The sequence below is a fragment of the Podarcis liolepis genome (assembly GCF_965112155.1).
Source record: "Podarcis liolepis genome assembly, chromosome: 8".
NCBI classification, from domain to species: Eukaryota; Metazoa; Chordata; class Lepidosauria; order Squamata; family Lacertidae; genus Podarcis; species Podarcis liolepis.
The window spans coordinates 7707018-7721455 of NC_139560.1; the positions used below are offsets into that span (position 1 = coordinate 7707018).

The 14438-nt window shown below is 45.3% G+C and overlaps 1 protein-coding gene across 1 annotated transcript; it reads right to left on the reverse strand.

Annotated features, from left to right (window-relative positions):
- Window positions 1–4463: 4463 nt before the first annotated feature.
- LOC310713155 (mas-related G-protein coupled receptor member H-like) lies at window positions 4464–6821 on the reverse strand (the record flags this gene model as incomplete). The annotated part of the gene is made up of 2 exons (XM_083516979.1): window positions 6661–6821; window positions 4464–5491 (listed from the first exon to the last, which is right to left on the reverse strand). The coding sequence occupies exon 2, from the start codon at window positions 5445–5447 to the stop codon at window positions 4464–4466; it is 984 nt and encodes a 327-aa protein (XP_083373105.1). The 5' UTR covers window positions 5448–5491; window positions 6661–6821.
- Between the last annotated feature and the right edge of the window lie 7617 nt (window positions 6822–14438).

Sequence of the window (14438 nt, forward strand, 5' to 3'; positions counted from 1 at the left end):
TACTGGACACCGCGAGATCAATAGCTCAAATGAACTTTACTCCAGTAAACATGCAATTTCTTCTTTAGCCAATTTTTGCATGTGCCTAAGGGAGGGACAAGTGGATTTAGAGCGAACTGTTTCTATGCCATGCCCTTTGCCGGACCCCAAGAAGACATATTGGGCAAATGCTGAGATTTGGGAAATGCTGAGATGCAGGAATCATTAGTCAAAATAAAAAAATTCCTTCCAGTAGCACCTTAAAGACCAACTAAGTTAGTTCTTGGTATGAGCTTTCGTGTGCATGCACACTTCTTCAGATACACAGGAAAGCTCATACCAAGAACTAACTTAGTTGGTCTTTAAGGTGCTACTAGAAGGAATTTTTTTATTTTGACTATGGCAGACCAACACGGCTACCTATCTGTAACAGGAATCATTAGCTGAGATTCCTGCATTGCAGGGGCTGGACTAGATCACCCATGAGGTCCCTTTCAACTCTACAGTTCTATGATTCAATGAAATGCACCATAACATTTTAACCACAAATTGCCAAGCTAACTCTTTTAGAAGGTAAACATTCTAGTGTGGCCGAAGGCTGAAATATATACAGAGAGACAAATGGCTGGGTTGGTTAAGGTCCATTTCATTAAATGTTAGACGTAAACCTGCACAGAAGAGTTGTAGGTGAGGGAACTGACTATGATTAAGAAATCCCATATCTATTAGGGCAAACAAACCCCTGCTGGGTCAATGGCAAGGCTATCTTCTTACCCCAGCCAAAGTAGGTTCTGTGCCAACCACCACCCAAAAGTCAACTATTAAGAATAAACCAGGTACTGGCTAAGGCTAGTGTCTGGTGCTAGTACAAAGTCCACATGACCTAACCAGCCATAGGTCATGGGTTTATCATGGCCTGAATAATATTTCACCAATTCTGCTGCTCAAAATGGTCACCAGGCCAATGCCCTCAAACAGAACCTCCACGTGTCCCTATTTTCCAGGGGCAATCCTAGGTTTACAGATGACGTCCCAGTTTCTGATTTGATCCCAGAATGCCCCACTTTTCCTTAGGACATCCCTATTTCCATTAGATAAATGTTGGAGGGCATGGAGTTATGCGATCCCCAAGGCATGGAGATAAGTAACTATACAACCTTTAGAAGACTTCTGAAGGAAGCCCTGCATAGGAAGGGCAGTGTATTTTAAAAAATTAATTAATTAATTAATTAATTAATTAATTAATTAATTAAGTTTTATATATGTTGGAAGCTGCACTGTCAGATGTGTGGGGCATTATTATTATTATTATTATTATTAGTGCTTTTTTCTTAAAACATGTTTAGGGGTACTCTCATTTTGACTCAAGGAAATCACCATTTTATAGTTCAAATCAAGAAAAATAAATACAGTAAATGGACAAAAGTACAAAGATTCACAAAATGTTTAGGGGTAGGCATTCCCCTGCGTCCCACCAGAAAAAAAACCACTGATTATTATTATTGAATTGAATGTTCCTATTTTCATCAGAGAAATGTTTGAGGGCAAGTTCAGTGTGCTGAAGCCAGGACTGCTCTAAAATGGCTGCCACTGGGCTCTATAGCCAAAGTAGGTCTAAAATATCACGGCCACCAGCAGGCCTAATGGGAAAGGGCAGGTGGCTGATGCACTCACTCAAATCTGAGACAGAGATGACCATGGAGCCCTAACCTGCAACACTCTTGGCACAAAAGGAGGCAACTGATAACCAACTGCCCACAGGAGGGCGGAGGGGGCCCAAGCCAAACCAGCGACCAAGCGGTCAGCTCTGTGGCATGTGTTCTGCCCAAGTCCCACATTGTCCTTTCGACCAAGCTGCTCAGCAGCGGCTCACATGCCTGAAAGTCACAGAGGAGGAGAAGGTAGTCCAGCTCAAGGCTTGCCTATCTGCCAACTCAAAAAGTTTCCTGCCAGCTTCCCACGCTAAATGGAGCTCAAACGCCCCAAGAGACACCAGCAGTGAAAACAGAACAGTGGAGTCAGTAATTTTGAATAGCTATTTTATTAGCAAGCAGATACCTATATAAGTACAACATCCATCAGACACCATTTAACACTCTAACTGAATAAGCTAAGTGACTGGCTTGTTCTCAATAGTCTATTCATCCTAAAGATAAATTAATATATACCAGCAGTGAGTGCACATGCAAATGGTGCTTCAGAATAGGACAGAGGAGGGTGTATGGAAACGGGGCAGGGCTGTGTGCAAGGGAGAGCTGAAAAAAGGAGGAAAGAAGAGGTTGAACATGATACTGGTATGCTTGCAAAGGAGGCCATGCAATAAGAGAGAGGGGGAAGCTTTGTTTGTTTGCCAACCTTCATTTGAGTATCACAGGGTAGTTTAAAGTACAGTGGTACCTTGGGTTACATACGCTTCAGGTTACAGACTCCACTAACCCAGAAATATTACCTAGGGTTAAGAACTTTGCTTCAGGATGAGAACAGAAATCATGCTCTGGCGGTGCGGCAGCAGCAGCAGGAGGCCCCATTAGCTAAAGTGGTGCTTCAGGTTCAGAACAGTTTCAGGCTAAGTACGGACCTCCGGAACGAATTAAGTACTTAACCTGAGGTACCACTGTATAAAAACACAAAAAATACATAAGATAATGACACACAAAACGATGCCCCCCTACATACACAATTTAAAAGGCCATAGATTGTTTAACTATTCAAAGGTTTGTGAAAAGAGGAATGAGCCCCCCCCCCAGGACCTGATGATTCCCTGGGGAGAAGATTCCACAAGTGGGGAGCCATCACAGAAAAGGTTCGTTTTCATGTTGCCACTCTCTGGACTGTTCATGGGGGAGGTAAACAAAGAAGGACCTGATTATGATTTCAGGATCCGGGTTGGTTCATATGGCGAGAGGTGGGCTGTTGCTTCTTTCTTTCTTCTTTCTCTTTTAAATCCTGTATTCGGATGCTGCTTTAGAGGCCCTCAACCTCTTATTTATGTGCACTCTGTGAGCAGGATGTGCACTCTATGAGCAGGATGGAATACATCCTAAGAGTTCCTCTTCTTCTCTCCAGCTTCTCTCAGATTTCCTCTTTCTGCATTCGGCACAGAAATGGGTTGATCTCTGTGAAATGGAGACTGGAAGGGGGGAGGAAGATGGTGGAGGGGAAAGGGGTGAATGTGAAAATTGGGTTGCTAAGGGGCTTACAACAAAGCAGGGAGGAGGATGATTGGGGATGAGGTTGAGAGCAGGGGCAAGAAAAGGGTGAATAGGAGGGGGAGGTGTGTGAAAGAAGGAGGTGCACCTCTACTTAGTAGATGGTGAAATCTATCCCCTGCCCCATTCCTCCGTTCCTCTCTCAGCTGGTTTCATGGTATAGCCCCAATTCCTGCAGAGGCAGGTGGGAACCGTCTTGAAGAGGCAAGCTCAATGTAGGTCACTGCAAATCATCCCATATTCTTTGAAGAAATGGAAGGTGATTCTTGAGCACAGGGGCTAAGAATGTGTGATTGCATCTTTTGGATTAAATCTTTTTTTAAAATTTCTTTTTATTGAGTTCTTTACAGCAAAAAAACATAAAAACATTAAGAAACAAAACAGAGAAAAATACAAACGGGGGGAAAAAACGAGGAAAAAAAACGAAGACAGCACACATAGCAAATAAACTCTAAAACGCTAACTGACTTCCCTCCATCTCGGTTTGAGCTATACAAACACCATACCTCTCTGCAGTTTTATCTGATCAAATCTGTACGTCGCGGGTTTTATATTTCACCTACTATGATTTTAATATTTCCTAAATTTGCTTCAGTGTATGTTACAAATTTGTTCCAGTCATTAATAAACTTTCTACTTTTTTGATGTCTGATTTTCTGTGTCATCTTTGCTAATTCTATATACTCGGATAATTTAATTTGCCATTCTCTAACGGTTGGGATGTTAGGAGTTTTCCAGTTTTGCGCTAGCAGTATCCTGGCGGCTACTGTTGCGTACTGGAATAATGTTTCATCTTCTTTTTTAATCTCCTCTCCAATCATTCCCAAGAGAAAAGCTTCGGGGTTTTTGGGAAAGGTGTATTTCAATATTTTTTTAAATTCATCATAAATAAGTCCCCAAAACCTTTTCACTTCTTCACAGGTCCACCACATGTGGTGAAAGTTACCCTCTTTAGTTTTGCATTTCCAGCATGTTTTGTCTCCTGTCTTGTACATTTTTTCCAATTTCACAGGTGTGATGTACCATCGGTACATCATCTTTTCCATATTTTCTCGGAGTCCAACACATGCTGTAAATTTTATACCCTTGTTCCAGAGTTTCACCCAGCTGTCATACTCTAGATTATATCCAAGATCTATAGCCCATTTAATCATGATCTCCTTTATTCCTTCATCCTTAGTCTCCCAATCTAACAGTTGGTTATACATTTTGGATAAAAGTTTGGAGTTACTTTCTAAAATTTCCACCTGATTTGGATTAAATCTTTTGGAGCCATCATAACTTGGTTTCAGCCGAGGGTGCCATTTCATCTGGATGACTTTCTTCCTCTTTGAAAACATTCTGAAGTATGACTTTCATGCTTCTCCTAGGTTTGCCTCTCTTTGGTCTCCCAACCAGGAAATAGATCAAAGGGTTAACACTGCTGTTCAGAGTGGCGCACAAGTAGCCATATTGTATGCGATGCAAAGTTGGAGACTCAAAAATATAATGGCTTATGTAAAAGGCATTCATTGGGAAAGAAAAAGAAAGAAAGAAGAGGAGCGTAAGCAGGATGACCGTGATCAGCTTTCTCCGCCTTATCCGTTGTGTTTTAAAGCAGAACTTGATAAAAAGGATCAAAGTGGAGAAAGTCATGAGTGGGAGGCAAATGAAGCCGTTCACAATATACTGGTAGCAACTTATATACTTGTGTTCCTTCTTAGCAGTCAGGAAGAGAATGAAGTGAATTCCAGGGAAAATGAAAGAAAATATCCATATCAAGGCACACAAAATGGTAGACAAACGTGGCGGCCGGTGGTATCGATACCAAAGGGGGAACAGGATACAAACACACCTGTCGATGCTGATGGCTGTCAGCAGAAACTGACCAGTGTTGTACATGGATTGGAAAATATCTTCGAAGAATTCAAACACGATGCCTTCATCCTCTTTACGGTTTTGAAGCCAGCGTATTTCTAAAATAAAGTCAACAGCGAGTAAACCAAAGTCCGCAATGGCGAGGTTCAGGATGTACGTGGTGAAGGGGGTCCTCTGAATATGGAATCCAAGCAGCCAGATGACAGTTCCATTCCCCAAGCATCCCCAAATGCAAACTATAATTATTGATACACACACTATATACATTGTTACTGTCCTATATATAAATTCTGGGTCGTCATTACTGTGGCTGTTGTTGGAAAAAAGACTTGCATTGGATGTTCCATAATATTCCTCTCCAGCATCCAAAGGGTACAGGAGCGTTGGGCTGAAACTTGCCATTGTGTTCAACTTTGGCTTTTGTGTTCTGTCTGGTGTAGAGATTCCTGCTGGGAGAAATGTGAGAAAAGGTCACGTTAGCCTTTTGCTAACAAGGTGAACAAACCATTTCAGTCTAGTCTTTCTTGCTTCAGTCTTTGAAACCACTGCTAAGGTGAAATGCTTCTTATTATACCCTCTCCAGCTAAAGTTGCATTTTCAGAAAGACACATAGAGACAATAAAGTTATCCTACCACTTTCCATTGTTTCATTTTTCTACCCCATTGATTGCAGAGGACATGAAGCTATCCCAATTGGACTTGCTTTGAATGTGGCCAGCCAGGGCAGTAAAGGAGGCAAGATAGGTGAATGAATGGAAGGTTCTGAAACAGAAATCATGGAGTGATAGATGACAGTTTCACTCTTGCTGTCAATGTCTCCTTTCAAATAGTAAAATTTAGTTTTCTTTTCTCCCTCTTAAAGCCAGTATGGTGTAGTGGTTAAGAGCGGTAGTCTCGTTATCTGGGGAACCGGGTTCGCGTCTCCGCTCCTCCACATGCAGCTGCTGGGTGACCTTGGGCCAGTCACACTTCTTTGAAGTCTCTCAGCCCCACTCACCTCACAGAGTGTTTGTTGTGGGGGAGGAAGGGAAAGGAGAATGTTAGCCGCTTTGAGACTCCTTAAAAGGGAGTGAAAGGCGGGATATCAAATCCAAACTCTTCTTCTTGTTGTTGTTTTTGCTTGTTTGCAGTTCATACTATCCTGGTTCTAGTAGAGTTCAGTTTTTTCCTCTGTAAGCAGTGAATTTTCTCCCTTTAATAGTATCCTAGTTCTATACTTGTAACCCGAAAGCCAGCTCTTTTTTTGCACTTAATCAACTGCACAAAGCTGAACTGGAATGGGAGTGCCCCATCCATCTCAAGACTGTCCCATCCAAAAATACCCAGAAGCAGCAATATTACTGGGGAAAACCTGGGGACTGCAAGGGTGACAGTCACCATCCTGCCGTGACTTTGATCCATGGGGAAATATCAGAGGAACACACTGTTTAAATGACGACAGCAGAGAAGGCAATTTGGAAAGGAAGAGATGAATATGAGCAAAGGCATTTGGAAATAATTTCCCTACATTCTGGATGGAGGTGAAGAAGTTAAGCCCAAAGCTTTTGTCTTTAAGGTGGGGTGTGGAGGAAGGGAGAATGTAATGTGGCCTCAAAGAAGAGGAAGAATGTCCTACCTTAATTCCAATCACAGATGTTTGCTGTCTTAGAATTCGAAGGTCTGAGCCAGTATTTCTTCTCCTTTTCAAAACAAGTTGCCGATCCAGCTGTCAGCACTCAGCACTGAGCAGCGAACATCAGATAGAACATCATGTTGGTTTAGCAAGGGTGGGGCAGGTAATTGATATCCTGTTAAAATGTGCAAATCCATTAGCTGGTGTTTCAAAAAAAGGCGAGGTTTGGGTTAACTTTCTTTCCCGGTATGCATCAGGATTCCCCTTTGTGCGCTTCAAATTGTTTTGGTTGTAACTTAGCAAAGCCTCAGAAGATATTTGCAGCTTGTACTTGCAGATGTTTCAAGCTTAGTGGCATGTTGCATTAATAGTCAGATTCTGCACTGAATCAGCAACGACAATGGAGCTTTTCAATCTGTTGCATCTTCAGGCAGAGTTGTAAAAGGCTGTTGCCAGAAATCCTGGAGAACTCCTGTCAATCAGTGTTAACAGTACTGAACTAGAACCATAGAGTGGTAGAGTTGGAATGGATCCCAAGGCCCATGTAATCCAATCCCCTGTGGTGCAGGATAAAGCGTGTTCTCCTTCATGGAGAGCACATGTTGCAGTGGGGGCCACCAGAACACTCCAAAGTTGTGGGGCGGGCTAATTGATCGTTGGCCACTGATGCAATTGGGCTTCCCTTCTTGTTGGGATGAAGTTAATGTTGCCATTTGTTGATTGACATCCAGAAGTGCTAAAACTCCTTGCACGAGGCTAGGGCTTCCTCTTTTTACCCGTGCATCGGATTGCCCATCATCTGCTCTTGGGGCAGAGGCCCGGTAGGAATTTTGTCCATCTGGCTGATTGGCTGGGGCCATTTGGTTTTTGCCTACTGCATAGCAAATCGTCACAACTTGTAAGGTTGCGGTTAGACACTGGTTTATGGTTTGGTTGGTTGAGGGGCATGGATTGGTTGTGCCTGCCCCTCTAATGCTGCTGCTGCAAAGGATTCCATTAAAGGAATCAGGGGATAACTATTGCTTGTCCACCCTGTCAAGGGGGCTCGGGCCATTGCAAGAGCTCCTGGTCGGATTTGGTGAGGGCTGAGGGCAGGTTCCCTGCTCCGTTGCTACCCCCAAGTGTATTCCCCTTTTCTGACTTTCGCAGGCGTGCGGAATGTCAGTCTGTCCCCCATGGGGGTGGGGAGATAGTCGCAACCAATGCCTAAGCAACCACTCACATTTTTTGTGTATTTTAATAAAGTTGTGGCCAAAATTATGCCAAAACCTTAAACAAAAATTTCTGTGTGATGTGTGAATTACTGGGGTGGCCCTGGGGACCTCGACATGCAACTAGATGGAGTAATAAGTTTAACTTAGTATAAAGCAGCTTTCCTATGTTCCCACATTCACAGACTTGCACACATACATACCTTAAGAATTGAGCTGTGGACATGATGGAGGCCAAAAGAGACTGAAGGAGAGATCAGGGCAAAGGAATCAAACCAAGGGCTTTTCTGCAAATGCTGCTTTTGAAGAGGAGTGTAGCAAAAGAGAGAGAGAAGCAGAGGCAGCACAGAGAAGGAGAGAAAAAGCAGGAAGGAAAGATTTCATGAATCAGTGCCAGCCCATTGAAAATGCTGCTTTAAAAGGATTCCAAATGATACTGCAAATGCTTTCTTGCTGCCTTGTTAAAACACCAGTTCCTGATTACGCACTCACATTGCTGTAATTCTATCCCTGCAAGCAGCTGCTTTATGCTCTTGCCCAATTTTATATACACTACATCTGGGATGAAATAAGACTGAGGGATTTCAAGCCTTAAACATCCTACTTCCAGCCAAGCATTTGATCACAGATGAGAGCAGATAGGTTTGAGATATTCAGAACTTCATACAAGACTCCCCTCTCACAAGTGTGTTACGTGTCAAATGTAACCTGATCATATACTTGAGTTGGCAGAAACACACACACACACACACACACACACACACACACACACACACACACCATAATAACATGGACTTGGTTCCTTAGAGCATGCAAAGGTTCCAGGTTCAGTCTTAGAATTTTCAGGTAGGACTGGGAGAACACCAAGCGGTGATGGGGGTGTCTTCCATCTTCTTTCTTGTAGGTGGAATCTTGTAGGTGGAATCTTCTTTCTTGTAGTTTGGATCCATTGCTCCGTGTCTGCTACTCTCATTCTTAACCCAACTAATTGTTGCATTAAAACAACAATATCATAATAAGACAATCTCTTTCATGCATGAATCATATAATTCATATTACATCATGAATCATATTACAGGATCTCCAGATAGCCATTCTTACTGCTCTCTGGATAACCATAGTATAGAGCAGTGTTTCCCAACCGGTGTTCTGCGGCACACTAGTGTGCCGCGAGAGATTGCCTGGTGTGCCGTGGGAGGGAGGCGGGCGAGTCGGGCGGCGAGAGGCGGGCGGTGGCGGCGAGGATCCGCGTCGAGCCGGGGCGGCTCCGCGGTGGTGGTGCCGAGGTTTCTCTCTCCATTCTCCCCTCACACACACACACAGGAAATAACACAGGATCAGCTGACAGGACCCGGCCAATGGGGCGGCGGCGGGGCAGCGCGCGCAAAAGGGAGGAGCGCGAGACAGCGGACGAGGAGGAGGCCGGCATGTCCGGGCAGCAGCAGCAGCAGCAACAGCAGCAGCAACTCCCGGCGACGGCTCCTCAAGCCCCGGGCAACCCTACTCCCTCACCGGCCTCGGCCGCCCTCTTGCGCCACCCGCCGCCGCCTCCCCCGCCGCCGCCGGCCACCTCGGCCCCGCTGCCGCCCCCTCCTCCGCCCGCTATCGCCGCCGCCTCAGCTGCCCCCCCCCCGCCGCTGCGGCTGCGCTCCACTCACTGCTCGCAGGAGGAGCAGCCGCTGCAGCAGCGCCGACGCTGTGTGTGTAAGCAGAAGCAGGGATGGTTTGTGCTGCTGGAGTGGCTTCTCATGCTTTTGCAAAGCAGCGCAGGCAGAAAAAGGAGAGCGAGAGGCTGGGCAGCGGGCGAGGCAGCGGGAAGTGTGTGTGAGCGAGGCGCCGCCATTGCGAAGCATGTTGTTTACATGCCAAGGGGTGCCTTGTGGAAACAGGGTGGCGAGGGAGCGCGCAGGAGAGGCAGCAGCAGCGCAAGGCTGACATAGGCTGAGTCAGCAAAGTTGGGGGCTTGGAGCAGGGATGGGGTTGGGGGGTGAGAAAGAGGCATGCGGAAAAGGAGCCACGGGGGGGGGCAGCACAAGTGTGTGAGTGTGAGAGAGGAAGTGTCGGAAATAGTGAACCTTTAACAGCGCCTGGGGCAGTGCAAGTGTGTGCGTGGGAGCCACTAGGGAAAATTGATAGTGCAAGACAAACAGGCTGTGTGCTTGAAGCAGGGCAGGTGTGAGCGTGTGTGTGTGTGTGAGAGAGAGAGAGAGAGAGAGAAAGAAATGAGATGGGACACTACAAATATGTGTGTCTCTATGTTGTGAAATGAAAGCATAATCAATGCACATGCATGCTCTCGCTCTCTTTCTCACACAGACACACATAGAGCATGTGTGTTGAAACTGGCAAAGAGGATGTGAAAAAAGGGAGAGAGGAATTTTGTGTGTGAGAGACAGCAAGTGCATGGGTGCGAGTGCGAGTGCTTAAAAAAAATATGTTAAAAGATAGTTGCATGCCTGACGCCAGACGTGTGAGGGGGTCGCTCTGTGTCCCCAGGATGCTTTGGGGGAGGAAGCCATGTTGCTTTACATGTATGGTACACAGAGCCTCAGTCGCTAAACCTAACCTACTTCAAGGGCAGGCTGTGTGCGTGGGAGAACCATGCATGCCAACTTGAAGTGCTTGGGAGGATAAATAACTAACTAGAGGGGAGCAAGGGAGAAACACCATATAGTGATTAAAAAACAACAACACATGGAGATTGTGAATACATGTAGACACCGATTTCTTTCCATACATCCAGTGGCGTAGCGCCACCGACGCCTGGCCGGGCACAGGCAGCCTCCGCACCCCGACGCCGACGCCATCCCCTCGGCCCAGCCACAGGTGGCGGCTGCTTCTGCTGACTGGGAGGGAGGAGAGCTCCGAGGGGCCTCGCCGCGCCCTGCGCTCCCCAAAACCCTCCGAGAGGAAGCCGGCGGGCGGGCGAGGGTCTCCCAGCGGAAGGGGGCGCCGCTGGCTCCGGCTCTCAGCGCAAGTCTCAGCCACAGGGGTGGGGGGAGGACGGAGCACAGCTGGAAGCCCCCGGACCGGCCGGGAGGAGGAGAGGCGCTCGCCAAGCCCGGATCTGGAGCTCCACCTACAGCCCAAGGAGAGGAGGGGGCGGGGAGGCGCCCGAGGGGAGGGGGCTTCGGCTGCTTCGGCCCGCGGGGGCTCCGCAAATAATAAATTTAATAAATTCATGCTGAGCCTTTGGGGGGGGTCCTTGGCTCCTTCGCTCGCCCCCAGCCCCAGTGGCGTAGCGTGGGGGTGCAGGGGGACCCGGGCGCAACATCTGGGGGGCGCACGCTCGCACTCGAGTGCTAAAATCCACGGGTTAGGGGGCGCAAATTACTTGCCTTGCCCCGGGTGCTGACAACCCACGCTACGCCACTGCTTGGAGGTTCCCCGGCAAGGGGGAGGGAAAAAAATTGAAACTTACACTTTCGTGCGTCCCTCCCGGCGTGACGCTGCGCGCTGACGTCACGGGGCTGTAATGGTGGTGTGCCTCGAGATTTTTTTCATCAAACAAGTGTGCCTTTGCCCAAAAAAGGTTGGGAAACACTGGTATAGAGCAAGCATCACAATCTAAAAACATCACTCAGCAGTTGAAAAAATAAAATAAGTGGACATCTCTGAAGCTCTTCAGACATATACACTCTATGGTAAATACATTTGTTTGGGGAAAAAAAGCTGAAATGAGCATACACTATAATCAGAAGAGAAACGCAAAAGTTTCTGATTACTTTGAAGACATCATACCAGGTTTTGCTCCTAGAACTCTAGCTCCTCTGTATCTTCCTTCTCCTTCGAAAGAATCTGGAGTATGACCCATGTGTTCTGCTTAGATCAACCCCTTTTCTTTCTTCCAAACAGGAAACACATCAGTGGATGAAATATGATATTTAGACAGCTGCATAAGAACTAATAATGTGTAAGAGCCGAATGAAGAAATGATCAATTAAGAAAAACAAAATTAACGGGAAAGCTAAGTTAAGGAAGAAGCAGAGTACAAGCCAAATGGCTGCCTCCTCTGTTGTCATCTCAAAGATAGTTTTATGAACAGGATAAGAGTGGAGATAGTCCTTAGTGAGAGGCCACACACAGTGATATTTTTTTCTAGACAAAGAGGTGCCAGAACTCGCCATGAATGCCTCCCTTGTTCTCTTATAATGGAAATGGCGCCCACCTGAGAGGTGCCAGAACTGAGTTCCAATGAGTTCTGGTGGGGAAAAAAGCCCTGACCACACATGAAATAAAATTAAACCCACTTTTCAGAAGAGACACGGAGGAGGCACTAGAGAAGTCTTCGTTGTTCTCCTGACCTGTAGATCACTGCTATAGTAACTACATCAGGATAAATCCCTTTATTGATGTTAGTGATGCCTTGATTTTATATTTCCATGCTTAAGCTGCTTAGCAGAATCATGGATACACAACCCAAAACCCAGGATATCAGATATTGTACAGGTACAGTTTCAGATGGTGCCACAGATAGCGCTTCTCTCTGTGTTTGATGGAGATAATAAAAGCACGGCATGTAAAGAACTTGAAACATTTTTTCTTGGTAACTGAAAGTTTTATTATTTATTATTATGTACTATTATTATTATTATTATTAATCTGTTGTACAAAACTGGAAAGCTTTACAGGATTTTTGTGATGATCTTGCATAAGAAATGTATGGAAGTCTAATCCTTCTGAGAAAATTACATACTACCTTAAGGCCCTGAAAAGTTTGGCTAAAGGTACTCCATTTCAAGATATATGGCAGCATTTTATTACATGTGTAAACATGCATCTTTTATATCAACAGCTCCCAACAGTAACATTAAATCTTTGGAATTCCTAAATCTACTGGATTTATTTCATGAAGCAATATGCTACTATACATCTCCCCTGTTATTAAGATGATTACTTTTGTTAAATACAAATGCATTAATTTTAAAGAAAACAACCCACTCACATATATACATACAAGATTACAACCTAAGAATCATCATAACAAAATCCGTTCGGCAAACTGGAAAGTGGGAAAGATATCCCTCCCTTCCTGACATTTTCTGAGTTGGTCCCATAGCAGCATTAGTGGAAAATGGAGGAAGAATTGGCAACTCCATTATTCCTTGTACTTTGCTTTCCGTGTTTAGTCAGTCATGGTGCTTCTCCTTGCACAAATTGTTGGGATACTGCCAGGGAGACAAAGGCCATCACTGCCTCCACATTGCCTCCGGACGTCCATCGATCTCCCGTAGATACAGTATCTGTCAATTAGCGACATGAAGCCTCGGAAATAGCTTTCCACATTCCAGAGCTCATGCACGCTCTATCAGCAGAGTTCGCACAACGAAAGATGCACTCAGGAGAGCATATTTACAAGTTTATTCAGTGTTGGTCAGAACAAAGAAAAAAACATGACTGCCTGCTTCGATGTCTCAGGCACGGAGAGAAAACGAAAGCATATAGACAAACAGAAACTTCCTGTGAGCAGGAAATACGTAGGCTGTGACTCACAACAGCCTGTCCCCTTTTTAAGGTGGAACGGAAATATCATAACACAAATATCCTGCCATTCTTCTCCATCTCCTCAGTTTAAAAATGGTTCAAACTCTCAATGATTATCTCCTGCATGGTTTACTGTGACGCTTTCCTCTCTGGGCTTCCTCACTGTTCTACTTTATCCAACACTTGGCTGTCTCTTTATCCACCTACTTTATCCACCGCAACTATTTACATCTCCAGCCATTCACACCTTCTGTTGTCTCTCCCTGATTCCCTTCCCCAGCTTCCCAGTCATTTCCACCATTGGTAAAACTCTGTATCCCTGTAGCTGGATCTGAGCCGGTCTAAGATGAACCTCTATGCTAGTAAACCTCTATGCTAGTAAAAGCCATATTATATTTGGAACGGCACCCAAAAGGTCAGCAAGAGCAAAACTATAAGCAACTTTGGAAACAGAGTGCAAAATGCGATTGAAGAGATTTCTCGAAGGGTTTCTGTGTGTGCCTAGGTTGTCAGGGGGCTTTTCCAGATGTGCAGTTCACATCTGGTAGCTTTCCCTTGAAGGGAATCAAAATGATTTTGACATGACTCAGAAGGCTCCTTGGGAAGGTTCTTTTTTAACAAAACATAGTTATTTTTCTCATGGCATGGGTTTAGTATCAAATGCTGTTGTAACTGCCTTCACCACAGAACACACTCAAATCTAATCTGTATAGATCAAAACTTCCTGGCATTTAACAGCCAAGAGCATGTGCCCAGTATAACATGTTCTTGATTCTGTTTGGTTTTATGGTGAATTATTATTATTGTATTCTCTATATTGTGTGTAGGGGAATGGATGTAGTTCAGTGCTAGAACATCTGTCTTGCTTGCAGAGCATCACAGGTTCAATCCCTGGCATCTCCAGATAGGGCTGTGAAAGACTCCTGCCAGTCAGCATAGGTGCCAGCTCCAAAATAAAATATTTGAGGGGACTGGTCCCCCGCAAAGTTGATGGGCATTTCCATTCAAATGGTGGATGTGCACTGCGCCATGTGATTGATAATATGTGGCGGGGCTTGCCTGGGGCCCCACAATATTTCATTCAAG